A 14,128-nucleotide genomic window follows, 5' to 3' on the forward strand; every position below is an offset into this window, starting at 1 on the left:
GAGAGGCACACTGTTAAGTAAGGGCTGCGAGTATGCAAAGCTGCGCACCCTAAGTGTGGAGGAACATCCGCCATGATGACTGTGGCCAGATTCAGTTTCTTCTTTTGGGGACTGTCGCTTATGTAGTCATAGTGGGACAGCTGTGCCCTTTGTCTGAGATAATCTGCATGGGCCCCCCCCCCACCAGCAGGAGAGAACAGCCCCAGAGCTGCTGTGCCAGGGTTGTGTGAGGAGTGAGGCAGGACAGGACATGGGAGCCTGAGCCGGGCTGGGTCCTAGGGTGGCTGGATATGCCTTCCCAGCTTGGCCATCTGCTCTGTAGTAACTGTGTCTGGCTTTGTGCAGATGTTGGGGAGAACGCCTGGCGGCAGAGACCTGCTCCCAGAAGCACAGGGCCCAGGAGGCCACCTGGAGACTGTGGCACTGACCCAGAGCCCCTGTCCCCCACCCCTGCGGGGCCAGAGCCAGAGACCAGCCCCCAACCCTCCACTCCCACTCCTCTGCCACCCACTTCTGTGAGGAACAGTGAGAGTCACACCCGGGAGGGGCTGGCCAGCCTCTGTCTGGACACCAGGGGGCCCCTGGACGAGCCGGACAGTGACCTAAGGAGGGGCCACCTGAGGAAAGTGCAGAATGTCCCCAGGCTCCTGCCCGATGGCCCAGAGGCCAGCTCACTCCACTTGTCAGTGGCCAGTGGGAAAAACCAGCTGCCCACATCCGAACTCTTCCCTCCAGACCCTGGGAAGATCTTTACAGAAGTGAAAAGTGGACCCTGTAGCTCCAGGGCACAGCCCACAGGCAGACCATGGCCCAAGCAGGACCCCACACCACAGCTGGATGGGGATCCCAGTGCAGACTGCAGCAGGGATAAGGGACCAGGGGGGCCAGGCAACTCAGGATGGCCTGAGGCCTCACACTCTGGCTGGGAGCTGACAGAGGACAGACCCGCACCCTGTCCCATAAACCCTCGTGAGGCAGGCCATGAAGCCTGGATGCCTAGAGGAGACAAGGGGACGCTGGAAAGAGCTGGGCAGCTGGGAGCTACTGCCACGGAGCAGGTGGGTGCGCAGGGCTCTGTGTGGGGGGCAGGTGGGCAACTGGGGCTGCCCTTTTCCAGGGCCTGGGGTGCTTTCCTGATGCAGGCAGGCGGCCTCAGCCTTCATTCTTGCATACGAATTAAGGTTTCATCAAGCGCCCTGTGTTTAAAAGAAACTGACCACAGCTGGGGCCGGGCTGCTGCCCCAGTGTGAACCCTGGACAGAGCACCTCTGACATCCTCCCTGGAGGTGGATGTTCACCTGTGGATAAGCCAGAGGGCAGCTACTTCCTGGGCTCCACCCTACAAGGCCATCCTGAGGGTCGATTTTCTTCCCTGGGCCGTGGGGTTATTTTAGGGCCCCATTTCCCCAGTCCTGACACTAAACCAAAACAGTGGGTGCAGATGGTTCACACATCTACTTTGCATACGAACGACACAAGGACATGTCCATGCTCGAGTGTCCCCCAGTGCACCCTTAGTGACGCTGGGACTTTGTGCAACTGCTGGGACAGCCCCAAAGTGGGACCAGCCCCTGGGTCCACAGCCCCTGGTGAGGGACAGAGGACTCTGCTTGGACCCAGCCATTCTGGAAGGTTCAGGTTGTTGTGTCACCATGGTGTTCTGAGCAGGCTGGCCCCTCAGCCCTAGCTGAGGACACAGGCCAAGCCCTGCCCCCACGTGGGTACGTGGCAAGCCACCCCACTCTACGTCCCCATGAGCTCCTCAGAGCGAGGACTCTGGAGCCAGTGGCCCAAGGCCCATGCTCCTTCCCATCAGGCCTGTTGACCCAAAGGACACAGCATAGACTCAAACTTTCATTCACCTCCCGATAAGTATGTGGGGTCTTTGCTGGGCTTCATGTGCCCACAAGTGTGCCCCAACACCCTCCCTAGCACCACCTGCCACCTACCATGCCCGGGCGCCTCATGACTGCCCACCAGGTAAACTGAGGCATAAGGCTGGCTGAGCTGCCTGTTGGAGGGTAGGCACTTCTGAGGGGCAGTGCTGAGGTCTCAGCCTCCCTGCCCTAAGACCGAGTGGTGCTGGATGCTGGAATTGCGACCACCTGGACCTCAGGGTGGTCCTGCAGGACCTGCAGGCACCAGGTCTGATCCAGAACTGGGGATGCTGCAGCCCCACATGACATATGCAGGCTGCCAGCCAGCAAACCAGGAGAGCCGCAGGGCTGAAGCTGCTATGCCAGGGCTCGGAAAGGGATCTCAGGAAAAAATGGCAGCCTCTGGAAACCTCCAGTAAGTGTGCGCTTCTGAGGCCCATGGCTGGTGGCATTAGTCCTGGCTGTCCAGTGTGGAGAGCCTCCTTCTTGGCTGAAGGCACTTTTTTGACTTCAGGATGTGTGTGTATTAAAATACACATAACAAAACTTACCATTCTCTTGTTTGAGACAGAGTCTCACTCTGTCGCCCTGGATAGAGTGCCATGGTGTCATCACAGCTCACAGCAACCTCAAACTCATGGGCTCAAGTGATCCTCTTGCCTCAGCCTCCTGAGTAGCTGGGACTACAGGCGCCCACCACAACACCTGGCTAGTTTTTCTGTTTTTAGTAGAGTCAGAGGGCCTCACTCTTGCTCAGGCTGGTCTTAAATTCCTGAACTCAAAGGATCCTCCCACCTCGGCATCCCAGAGTGCTGGGACTACAGGCATGAGCCACGTGCCGGCCTCAAGTGCACAGTGCATGATGTGTGTCCATGCTGCTGTGCTTCCATCAGCACTGTCCATCTCCACAATGCTTCCCTTCAGTTGACCAAAAGCTTTGCCCATGTTAAACCCTTCCCCCCATCCCCCAGCCCCTGGCACCACCATTTACTTTTCATCTCTGTAAATTTGATTACTCAGAGTCTTGGAGGTCCAGGAGCCGTGTGTAAGTGGAGTCAGCATCTGTCATGCTGTGACTGGCATAACAACCCCGAGATCCATCCACACCACACATGTGTCAGAATCTCCCTCCTCTCTGAGGTTGGAGGATAGCCCACTGTGCAGAGGGCCCTGATGGCTCGTCCACTGGTCCACTGATGGACACTGGGCTGATTCCACCTTTTTGGCTCCTGAGACCTGCCACTGTGAACATGGGTTTGGTTTCTGAGGCACTGCCAGAATATTCCACGTATAGCACCAAGGGCCCCGGTTTCCCATGTTCTTGCCAGGCTTGCTCTACTAAAAACAGAAAAACTAGCCAGGTGTTGTGGTGGGCGCCTGTAGTCCCAGCTACTCAGGAGGCTGAGGCAAGAGGATCACTTGAGCCCATGAGTTTGAGGTTGATGTCCCTACCTCTCTGTCAGGTGTGTCAGGTGGTTCTTGCCCTGGTGGTGGTAGCTGACGATGCTTCTCTCCCACAGTGGGTGTCCCTGCAGGACCTCCTATGGCAGCTGGGCCGGCCCCTCCGGGAGTACGAGTTGTGGGCCCTCTGCCTCGCCTGCCTGGGCATGCTGCAGACGCTCCCTGAGCACCCAGGTGATGCACTTCCTCTGCCATCCTGCATGTGCCCTGCCCTCACCCATACCCAGATATCCCAGGCAGCAGGGACACTGTCCACTCTGGGGCCAGGGGCAGGTACTCACAAGTGGGCCTTCAAACCAAGGTCCAATAGCAAAGAGAAACGGGAAGCACACCACAGCCTGGCCACACATTCTCAACAGGGTGGCACTGTCCCCAGGGAGACATACATAGGCTTACAAAGGTGGGGGAAGGAATCTAAGACATTACACTGGTTTGTGACTCTCTGCTAGAGAGTAGGACAGGTGGACAGAACATCTGTGACATTAGGCTGCAAGGTGGGTGATGAGGACAGAAGGGCTAGGAAATCAGACGGATGCAGCTATCTGGCCCCAGCATCCCTTTACCCTGTGTCCATAGCCCTCAGGCCAACTCAGGATGGGACTTGTGAACCACAGGGTAGTTGACCGGGCCCCAGCCTCCTTGGAATCATCCTCTGGGGCAGCCCTCAGCTCAGGCCCCTCTCATTTCCAGCTTGGGGTAGGACACGGGCACACAGTGGGAGGTTGGAGGGCAGCTCAGAGCCCCAGCACTGTAGGGCAGGCGGCCAACCCATGTACACCCCAGAGAGCAGGGTGGCACCTAGGCCTGCTGTTGACTACAGATCTTTTGCAGCCTACCTGTGTCTGGACTCCGTGCTGGTGGCCGAGGATGGTGCTGTGCTCTTCGGGCCACCCCCGGCTGATGGTGGGTGTTCAGGGCAACCAGGGCAGCACCAGCTGTGGGACGGAAGGAAAACTAAGCAGGCCCTTCTCACACAGGCTCTTATGATGCGTTCTTCCTGGCTCCCGAGGTGGCAGAAGAAAGGCTGGTGACTGAGAAGGTAATGGGTCCCCCTCCAAGGCCCTGCCCCAGCCTGAGGCTGCCATAACCACCTTCCATCCAGAGCCATGTCAGGCTCAAGAGTCACAGGGCTGGGGCTGGGGTGCCCCAGAGACAGCTTCTATGTGTGCTGGGCTGTGCCTCCTAGCATTCAAGAACCAAGGGCTATACCTTCAGGAATATCTATGAGACACTCGATAAACACAGCCATAACTAAAAATTAAATTACACAAATTGTACATGTAATACAATTGAATAAATTATGTTCAAAGCTACGGTAGACCCTCCACTCTGGGGAGCTGGACGTGTGCCCACCAGCCAGACACCCACACACCGAGGAGCGAACAGGCTAAGAGGGTCGGCAGGGGATCAAGGAGGAGCAGCCAGGGACTTGGGACCAAGGAGCAACACCCTCAGTGCCCTGGGCTTTTTGTGACCTGTGCATGGAGACTAGGAGCTGAAGGCAGCAGCTGGGGAAACCAGTGGGTACAGGCAGCAAGGTCCCTGGGCTCTATAGCCAGAGACCCAGGAAGGAGCAGGCTGACACGGTGTCTTAGTCATGAACTGCACTTCTCCAGCCAAACACCACAGGAAACACTACTCCCCAGCCACAGGCCAGCAAGACTGAGCTAGAACTGGGACTCGTGCAACTGCAAAGAAGCACACAAAGCCTTTGCAGATGCCCCTCCCCCCCAGTGAGTACACCCTCCCTGCTGGGGATGTCAGAGGAGGCCTGGGGGAAGCAGTCTCATGGCCAAGTGGAAATGGTCCTCTTCCTCCAACCAGGAACCACACCCAGAAGTGAGGAGGAGCTCCTGCCCCGTGATGACAACGCGGGGCCCTTTCCTCCACCAGAGTGCATCAGACAGAGTAGGTAAAGGGAGGTTGAAGTAAGATCTAGAGTTTTCTATCATGAAAATGCCCAGTTTTAACGGAAAATCACTTGCCATATAAAGAAGCAGGAAGACCTCGAACTGAATGAAAAAAAGGCAACCAATAGCTGCAATCGTGAGAGGACAGAAATGTTCAAAATGACTGAAAAAGATATTAAAGCAACCATCATAAAAATGCTTCACTGGACAGTTACAAAGATGCTTCAAACATGGAAAACAGGCAGTCTCAGCAAAGAAAGAGAGAGTAAAAAGAAAAACCAAATGGAAATTTTAAAACCGACTTAAGAACAACGAATGGGTTTAATAGAAGAATAGAGAAAGCAGATGGAAGAAGTGGTGAAATGGAAGATAGAATGATAGAAAGTACACAGTTAAAACACAGACAGAAAATAGACCCAAAAACTTGACAGAGCCCTATGAACTTGTGGGACTATAACAAAATATGTGATACTCATGTCATCAAAATCCCAGAAGGAGAAGAGAATAAAAAGTATTGTGGTTGAAAACTTCCCACCTAGGGAAAAACACATAACCTGCACATTCTAAAAGCTGATAAAATCCCAAGCAGGATGAATCAAAAGAACTTTACACTAGGCATGTGTGCTGGCTTATTCCTGTATTCCTAGCACTCTGTGAGGCCAAGGCAGGTACATTGCCTGAGCTCAGGAGTTCAAGACCAGCCTGAGCAAGAGCAAAAGCCTGTCTCTTAAAAAAAAAAAAAAAAGCCAGGCATTGTGGCAGGCACCCGTGGCAGGTCCCAGCTACTTGGGATGCTGAGGCAAGAAAATCACTTCAACCCAAGATTTTGAGGTTGCTATGAGCTGTGATGCCATGGCACTCTGCCAAGGGCCACAAAGTAACACTCTGTCCATCCCCCCAAAAAATCTTTCCACTAAGACATACCATAGTCAAGCCTCTGAATACTAAAGACAACCCTCCCCCAAAAAGGAAAAAGAGAAATACCAGCTTGCATATATCAGAGTGGGAGAAGGCAATTCAAATGATGGGGGGCAGGTCAAGATGGCAGACTAGAGACATCTCCTTGCCGGCTACTCGTATGAGATGGGAAAGTGGACTTCAGCCACTCTGGGGAATCTGCACAGAAATATCCCTGCTGGGGCACAGTGAAGCAGCAGGAGATTTTAGAAGCCAGTGAAGAGGTCTGGAGCTGAGGAAAACCAACACAGAAGGCCAGTGTTTGGTATGGGCAGAGGCTGGCCAGTTGGTCAGCTCTCCTGAGGAAGGCTAGAGATGGAAAAGGTCTGTCCTATAATATTTTGATTTTGGACTGGGCTGCTTGCTGGAGCAGCGAGTAGACTCAAACAGTGTCTGACGGCCAGGGTTGAGCACCAGGCGGGGAGGTTCTCCCATTGGCTTGGTGGCTGGTGGGGCACCACCATTGTGGGAAGGGCGCTGGCATGGGAAGAACAGTCTGTGAGATCCTAGTGCATGACTGGCTCCCGCATGCATGCTGAGCTTGAGCGGCCACCCTTGGTGTGAGCTGAGCAGCTCCTGCACCTCCTGGGAGGGACGCTTTGTTGTCAAGGACACTGGCGAGCCTCCTAGGAAATCTGGTGAGAGCTTCAGGACCCAGATTCCATGAGGACTGAACACTGACTAAGAGAAAAGGCCCAGATTTAGGGCAAAGAAATCAGGAAGACACGATCCAATCCCCTTTGCAACTAGAGAGTAGCTTCCAACCCCCATCATATAAAGAAAACCCAGCATGTATTCTCGATCTCCTAACACCACAGCACCACCTGTGCTATATATTGCCCAGGCTATATATTGTGATATGTACATATACAAACACACACACATATATTATACAGGGTGGACCTAAAGTTCATGTGCAATTTAAATTAGTGTGCAATTTTTTTTTTTTTTGTAGAGACAGAGTCTCACTTTACTGCCCTCGGTAGAGTTCCGTGGCGTCACACAGCTCACAGCAACCTCCAGCTCTTGGGCTTATGTGATTCTCTTGCCTCAGCCTCCGGAGCAGCTGGGACTACAGGCGCCCGCCACAACGCCCGGCTATTTTTGTTGTTGCAGTTTGGCCGGGGCTGGGTTTGAACCCACCACCCTTGGCATATGGGGCCGGCGCCCTACTCACTGAGCCACAGGCGCCGCCCCTAGTGTGCAATTTTTAATTGCACATAAACTATATGGCCATCCTGTATATTGTTTTACATTTTTTGCTTTTTTTTTTTGCAAAAGAATCTCACTATATCTCCCTTGGTAGAGTGCAGTGACGTCACAGCTCACAGCAACCTCCAACTCTTGGGTTTAAGTGATTCTCTTGCCTCAGCCTCCCAAATAGCTGGGACTACAGGCATCCGCCACAATGCCCAGCTATTTTTGGTTGCAGTTGTCATTGTTGTTTAGCAGGCCCAGGCTGGGCTCGAACCTGCCAGCCTCAGTGTATGTGGCCGGCACCCTACTGACTGAGCTACAGGCACCACCACTGCTCATTTTTTGCTTCTTGATTTTCAATTTTCTCTTAGGTTTTTTTCTTTTTCTTTCTTTCTTTTTTTTTTTTTTTTGTAAGACAGAGTCTCACTTTGTTGCCCTTGGTAGAGTGCTGTGGTGTCATAGCTCACAGCAACCTCAAACTCTTGGGCTCAAGTGAACCTCTTGCCTCAGTTTTTCATTTTTAGTAGAGACAGGGTCTCACTTTTGCTCAGGCTGGTTTCAAACTCGTAAGCCCAAACAGTCCACCCGCCTCTGCTTCCCAGAGTGCTAGAATTACAGGCATGAGCCATCATACTCGGCCTTTTTTTCTCTTTTATTGTTGTTTTTGTTTAGATTTTTATTGGTTTGGTTGTTTATTTTTTCAGTTTTACTTTTTTCAATAGCGAAGGATCCTCCATTTTCGTTAAGGCTTTTTAGCCCTTTTATTCCTATTTTCCTTTTTAATTTCTCTCCTTTTTCTCTCTTTTGGTAGAGAATTTTTACTGTTTTCATCTTTCCCACATAAATTTCTCATATAACAGCTAAGATATGCCTTATTTTCTTCTTTATTTTATATAATTATATTTTTGCTTTTTTGTCTATTCTTATTTTTTTCATTTTTTTTTCTTCTCTGAGGGCAGGGAAGGGTGTCACAGCATTGATCTGGCTCAAGGAGGCCATAAGCTCACAGTCTTGGGTGTCCCTTTAACTTTGGCCTTTGGAAAGAAGGTATTGGTAGGTATCCACTGTGAAACACTGCTGATTTCTTTTTATGTTTGGCAGAGGTGAGGTCTTGCTTTTCCCCAGCCTGGTAAAGGAGCTGCAGATGTGGTTAAAGCACTATGTTGAACACCATCATTTCTCCTGCCACTCTCTTTCTCTTTTAGCTGTCCTTTTCCTCTCCTTTTCTTCAATTCTTTCCTTCCATCCCCCTTTCTTTTTTTTTTCCTCCTTATCTTTTTCTTTTCTTTCTTTCTTCTCACTCTTTACCTTTACCTTCCTTTTGGCCTTATACCAAAAGGCCACTTCAACACCTAAGCTCTGAGACAAGGCAATTCCAAATGAAGGAGGTAGTCAGAAGGAAAAAGTAGGAGAAGGAAGTGAACAGAAGAATACATACATGAAGAGGAACCAACAGAAAAATTATGGCAAAAAATCAGAATACAGCAACCCCCTAAGGGATCTTGAGGTAGCTACCACAGAGGATCCCACCTATATAGAATTAATGGAAATGACAGAAAGGCAATTCAAAATATGGATGGCAAAATCAATAAAAGAAATTGATGAAAAAGTGGAAAAGCAGAACCAGAAATGGATGAAAGATATAGAATATAGAAAGGCTATGGTACAGCTTAGGAAAGTGAAGCAGTCAATCAGGGAAATTAAAATGCAGTATAAAGTATTAATATCAGATTAGACCATGGAAAATAAATAATCTTAGAGCGAGAGGATAAAGCTTTTTGAGCTAACCTGGGCAGTTACAGAGGCAGAAAAGAAGAGAGAGAAAGCAAAATATATGCTCAGAGAATTATGGGACTTCATGAAGCATTCAAACTTGTGAATTATAGGAATACCTGAAGGGAAAGAAGATGCCCCAAAGAATGGAAACCCTACTGGATGGTATCATAAATGAAAATTTCCCAAGCATTACTAAAGATTCTAAAACAGTCCTTTTAGAGGGATATTAAACTCCAGGTCATCTCAACACAAAAAGAGCATCTCCAAGACTCAATGTAATGAGCCTGCCCAAAGTCAAGACAAAAGAGAAAATTCAGCAAGCAGCCAGGAGTAAGGGCCAATTGACCTATACAGGCAGATCCATCAGGGTGACAGCAGACTTCTCAGCTGAAACTTTCCAAGCCAGAAGGAATGTTCAGCTACCCAAATTCTATATCCTGCTAAACTAAGCTTCAAAATTGATGGAGGAATCAGATATTTTACTGATATGCAAACATTGAGGAAATGCACCACAACAAGATTAGCTCTACAGGAAATACATAGACTTATAATTCACACTGACCATAACAGTGGCCCACCAGCAAAGTGAACACCCACAAACTAAAGGATAAAACCTAGCTTCCATGATGGCACAAAGGATAAAACCAAGCAATGGACTTTCACAAAATAAGATGAATAGAATTCTACCACATTTATTGATTCTCTCAATAAATGTTAATGGCTTAAATTCCCCATTTAAGAGACACAGGCTGGCAGATTAAATAAAAAAGCACAAGCCATCCATCTATTGTCTTCAAGAAATATACCAAACCTTGAAAGACAAAGCAAGACTCAGGGTAAAGGGTTGGAAAACAATATTTCAGGCAAATGGAAAACCAGAAGAAAGGAGGGGTTGCAATCTTATTTTAAAATACAAGTGGATTTAAAGCAACTAAAGTTAAGAAAGACAAAGATGGTCACTTAATACTGGTCAAGAGAACAGTATATCAAGAGGACATTTCAATTCTAAATATTTATGCACCCAACTTAAATGCTCCCAAATTTATGAAACAGACATTGATTAGTCTGAGCAATATGATATCCTATAACACCATAATATCTAGGGACTTCAACACCTCTCTAGTTGAACTGGACAGATCATCTAAACAGAAGCTAAACAAAGATACAAATGACATAAATGTGACCCTAGAACAAATGGGTTTAGTACACATACACAGAACACACCATCCCAAAGCTAAGGAATATGTGTTCTTTTCATCAGCCCATGCAACATACTCTAAAATAGATCATATCCTGGAACACAAATAAAACCTCAATAAAATTAAAATAATTGAAATTATACCTGGACGGCACCTGTGGCTCAGTTGGTAAGGCACCGGCCCCATATACCGAGGGTTTTGGGTTCAAACCCGGCCCCGGCTGAACTGCAAGCAAAAAATAGCTGGGTGTTGTGGCGGGCGCCTGTAGTCCCAGCTACTCGGGAGGCTGAGGCAGGAGAATCGCTTAGGCCCAGGAGTTGGAGGTTGCTGTGAGCTGTGTGATGCCACGGCACTCTACCGAGGGCCGTAAAGTGAGACTCTGTCTCTACAAAAAAAAAAAAAGAAAGAAATTATACCTTATATCTTCTTAGACCATAAGGCAATAAAGGAATTCAACCCCAGGAAAAATTTTCATCCCCATACAAAGACATGGAAATTAAACAACTTTATGCTGAATGACAGTTGGGTCAAGGAAGAGATAAAGGAGGAAATTATTAAATTCTTCAAACATACCAACAACGAAGCTATAAGTTACAGAAACCTGTGGGACACTGCAAAAGCAATCCTAAGAGGGAAATGTATCCCATTAGATGCCTACATCTGACGAACAAAAAGAGAACACATCAACAACCTAATGAATCATCTTAAGGAAATGGAAAAGGAAGAACAATCCATTCCCAAACCTAACAAAAGAAAATAAATAACCAAATCAAATCAGAAATAAATGAAATGGAAAACAAAAGAATCATTCAGAAAATCAGTGAAGCAAAAAAGGTGATTCTCCAAAAAGGTAAAATCAATAAAACTTTGGGCAGATTAACTAGAAAAAGAAAAGTGAAATATCTAACAACCACAGTCAGAAATGAGAAAGGGGAAATAACAACAGATACCCGTGAGATACAAGACGTTATCTCTGACTACTACAAGAAACTCTATGCCTCGAAATTTGACAACGTGGAGGAAATGGACCAATACCTGGAATCACACCATCTCCCTAGACTTAACCAGGAAGAAAAAGATCTCTTGAACAGACCAATATCAAACACTGAGATTGAAGAAACAATAAAAAATCTTCCAACAAAAAAAATCCCTGGACCAGTTGGCTTCACATGAGAATTCAATCACACTTTCAAAGATGAGCTTGTACCTATACTGCAGAACTATTCCAAAACATTGAAAAGAAAGGAACCTTCCCCATCATGTTCTATGAAGCACACATCACCTTGATTCCATAACCAGGAAAGGACCCAATAAACAATGGCAATAAAAGGGAGAACTACGGACCAATTTCACAATGGATATTGGTGCAAAAATACTCAGTAAAATCTTAGCCAATAGATTACAGCTACATGTTAAAAAATTATAAATCATGGGGGCGGCGCCTATAGCTCAAAGGAGTAGGGTGCTGGCCCCATATGCTGGAGAAGGCAGGTTCAGACCCAGCCCCAGCCAAAAAACAAAAAAAATTATAAATCATGATCAAGTAGGCTTCATCCCAGGGATGGAGGTTGGTTTAACATACGCAACTCCATAAATGTAATTCACTATATGAATAGATGCAAAAACAAAGACCATATGGTCCTCTGAGTAGATATAGAAAAAGCATTTGATAAAATTTAGCATTGTTTTCTAACAAGAACACTTAAGAATATAGGCATAGATGGCACATTTCTTTCTTTCTTTCTTTTTTTTTTTTTTTTTTTTGAGACAGGGTCTCAAGCTGTCACCCTGGGTAGAGTGCTATGGCATCACAGCTCAACCTCCAACTCCTGGACTCAAGCGATTCTCCTGCCTCCGCCTCCCAAGTAGCTGGGACTATTGCAGCTGTCGTTGTTTGGCAGGCCCAGGCTGGATTCAAACCCGCCAGCTCAGGTGTATGTGGCTGGCACCTTAGCCACTTAAGCCACAGGCGCCGAGCCAGGTGGCACATTTCTTAAGCTGATTGAAGCCATCTATGACAAACCCAAAACTAACATCATACTGAACAGAGTAAAACTGAAAGCTTTTCCACTTAGAACTGGAACCAGACAAGGATGTCCACTATCATCACTACTATTCAACCTCGTTCTGTAAGTTCTAGCTAATGCAGTTGGGCAAAAGAAGAATACATAGGGCACCCAAAGTAGGGCAGAAGAGATCAAACTCTTGCTCTTTGCTGATGATATGGAGCTCAGCGGGTAAGGTGCCAGCCCCATATTACCAAGGGTGGTGGGTTCAAACCCAGCTCCGGCCAAACTGCAACAAAAAAATAGCTGGGTGTTGTGGTGGGTGCCTGTAGTCCCAGCTACTCAGGAGGCTGAGGCAAGAGAATCGCCTAAGCCCAAGACTGGCGGTGGCTGTGAGCTGTGATGCCATGACACTCTACCGAGGGCGACAAAGTAAGACTCTCTCTAAAAAGAAAAAAAATTAAAAAATCCTAGAAGAAGGGCGGCGCCTGTGGCTCAGTGAGCAGGGCGCTGGCCCCATATACAGAGGGTGGCGGGTTCAAACCCAGCCCCGGCCAAACTGCAACAAAAAAATAGCCAGGTGTTGTGGTGGGTGCCTGTAGTCCCAGCTACTCAGGAGGCTGAGGCAGGAGAATCGCCTAGGCCCAGGAGTTGGAGGTTGCTGTGAGCTGTGTGACGCCACGGCACTCTACTGAGGGCAATAAAGTGAAACTCTGTCTCTACAAAAAAATAAAAAATCCTAGAAGAAGGGTGGTACCTGTGGCTCAAGGAGTAGGGTGCCAGTCCCATATACCAGAGGTAGCAGGTTCAAACCCGGCCCCAGCCAAAAAAAAAAATCCTAGAAGAAAATGTGAGAAAAACTCTTGATGATGTCAGCCTAGGGAAAGATTTTATGAAGAAGACTTCTGTGACAATTGCAACAATAACAAAAATAAACAAATGAGAATTAAACGAAAAAGCTTCTGCACAGCTAGACAATTAAAACAAATAGACAACCTTCAGAATGGGAAAAAATGTTTCCATGTTATGAATCTGACAAAGATTTGATAACTAGGATCTACAGAAAACTCAAATTCATCACCAAAAAAAAGCAAACAATCCCATCTATCACTGGGCAAGAGACATGAACAGAACTTTCTCTGAGAATGACAGACGAATGGCTAACGAACATATGAAAAAATCCTCATTGTCCCTAATCATCAGGGAAATGCAAATCAAAACCACCCTGAGATATCACCTAACCCCAATAAGATTAGCCTACATCACAAAATCCCAAAGCTACAGATGCTGGCGTGGATGTGAAGAAAAGAGAACACTTTTACATTCTTGGTGGGACTGCAAACTTAGACTCTTTGGAAAGAAATATGGAGCTCAAATTAGACCTCCCATTTGACCCCGCAATTCCACTACTAGGCATCTACACAAAAGAAAAAAAAAATCATTTTATCGTAAAGACATTTGCACTAGAATGTTTATTGTAGCTGAATTTATAATTGCCAAGATGTGGAAATAATCTAAATGCCCATCGACCCACAAATGGATTAACAAACTGTGGTGTATGCATACCATGGAGTACTGTTCAGCCATTAGAAAAGATGGTGACTGTACATCTTTTGTATTTATCTAGATGGAGTTGAAGCACATTCTTCTTAGTGAAGTATCACAAAAATGAAAAAGAAAGTATCCAGTATACTCAATACTAGCATGTAGCCAATGGACAATCTAATACATGCCCACATAGGAGA

General features: G+C 47.5%; 1 protein-coding gene across 7 annotated transcripts in view; it reads left to right on the forward strand.

Annotated features, from left to right (window-relative positions):
* Positions 1-14,128, forward strand: part of KNDC1 (kinase non-catalytic C-lobe domain containing 1) — a 60,690-nt gene that overhangs the window by 21,939 nt on the left and 24,623 nt on the right. For 6 of the 7 annotated variants that reach the window (XM_053585649.1, XM_053585651.1, XM_053585652.1 and 3 more), the window contains 4 exons: positions 346-1,058; positions 3,398-3,512; positions 4,170-4,241; positions 4,316-4,377. In XM_053585649.1, coding sequence (XP_053441624.1) covers positions 346-1,058; positions 3,398-3,512; positions 4,170-4,241; positions 4,316-4,377 — 962 coding nt within the window. The remainder of the gene's footprint in view (positions 1-345; positions 1,059-3,397; positions 3,513-4,169; positions 4,242-4,315; positions 4,378-14,128) is intronic. The other variant, XM_053585650.1, reaches the window with a different exon arrangement.

The sequence above is a fragment of the Nycticebus coucang genome, chromosome 3 (assembly GCF_027406575.1).
Source record: "Nycticebus coucang isolate mNycCou1 chromosome 3, mNycCou1.pri, whole genome shotgun sequence".
NCBI lineage: Eukaryota > Metazoa > Chordata > Mammalia > Primates > Lorisidae > Nycticebus > Nycticebus coucang.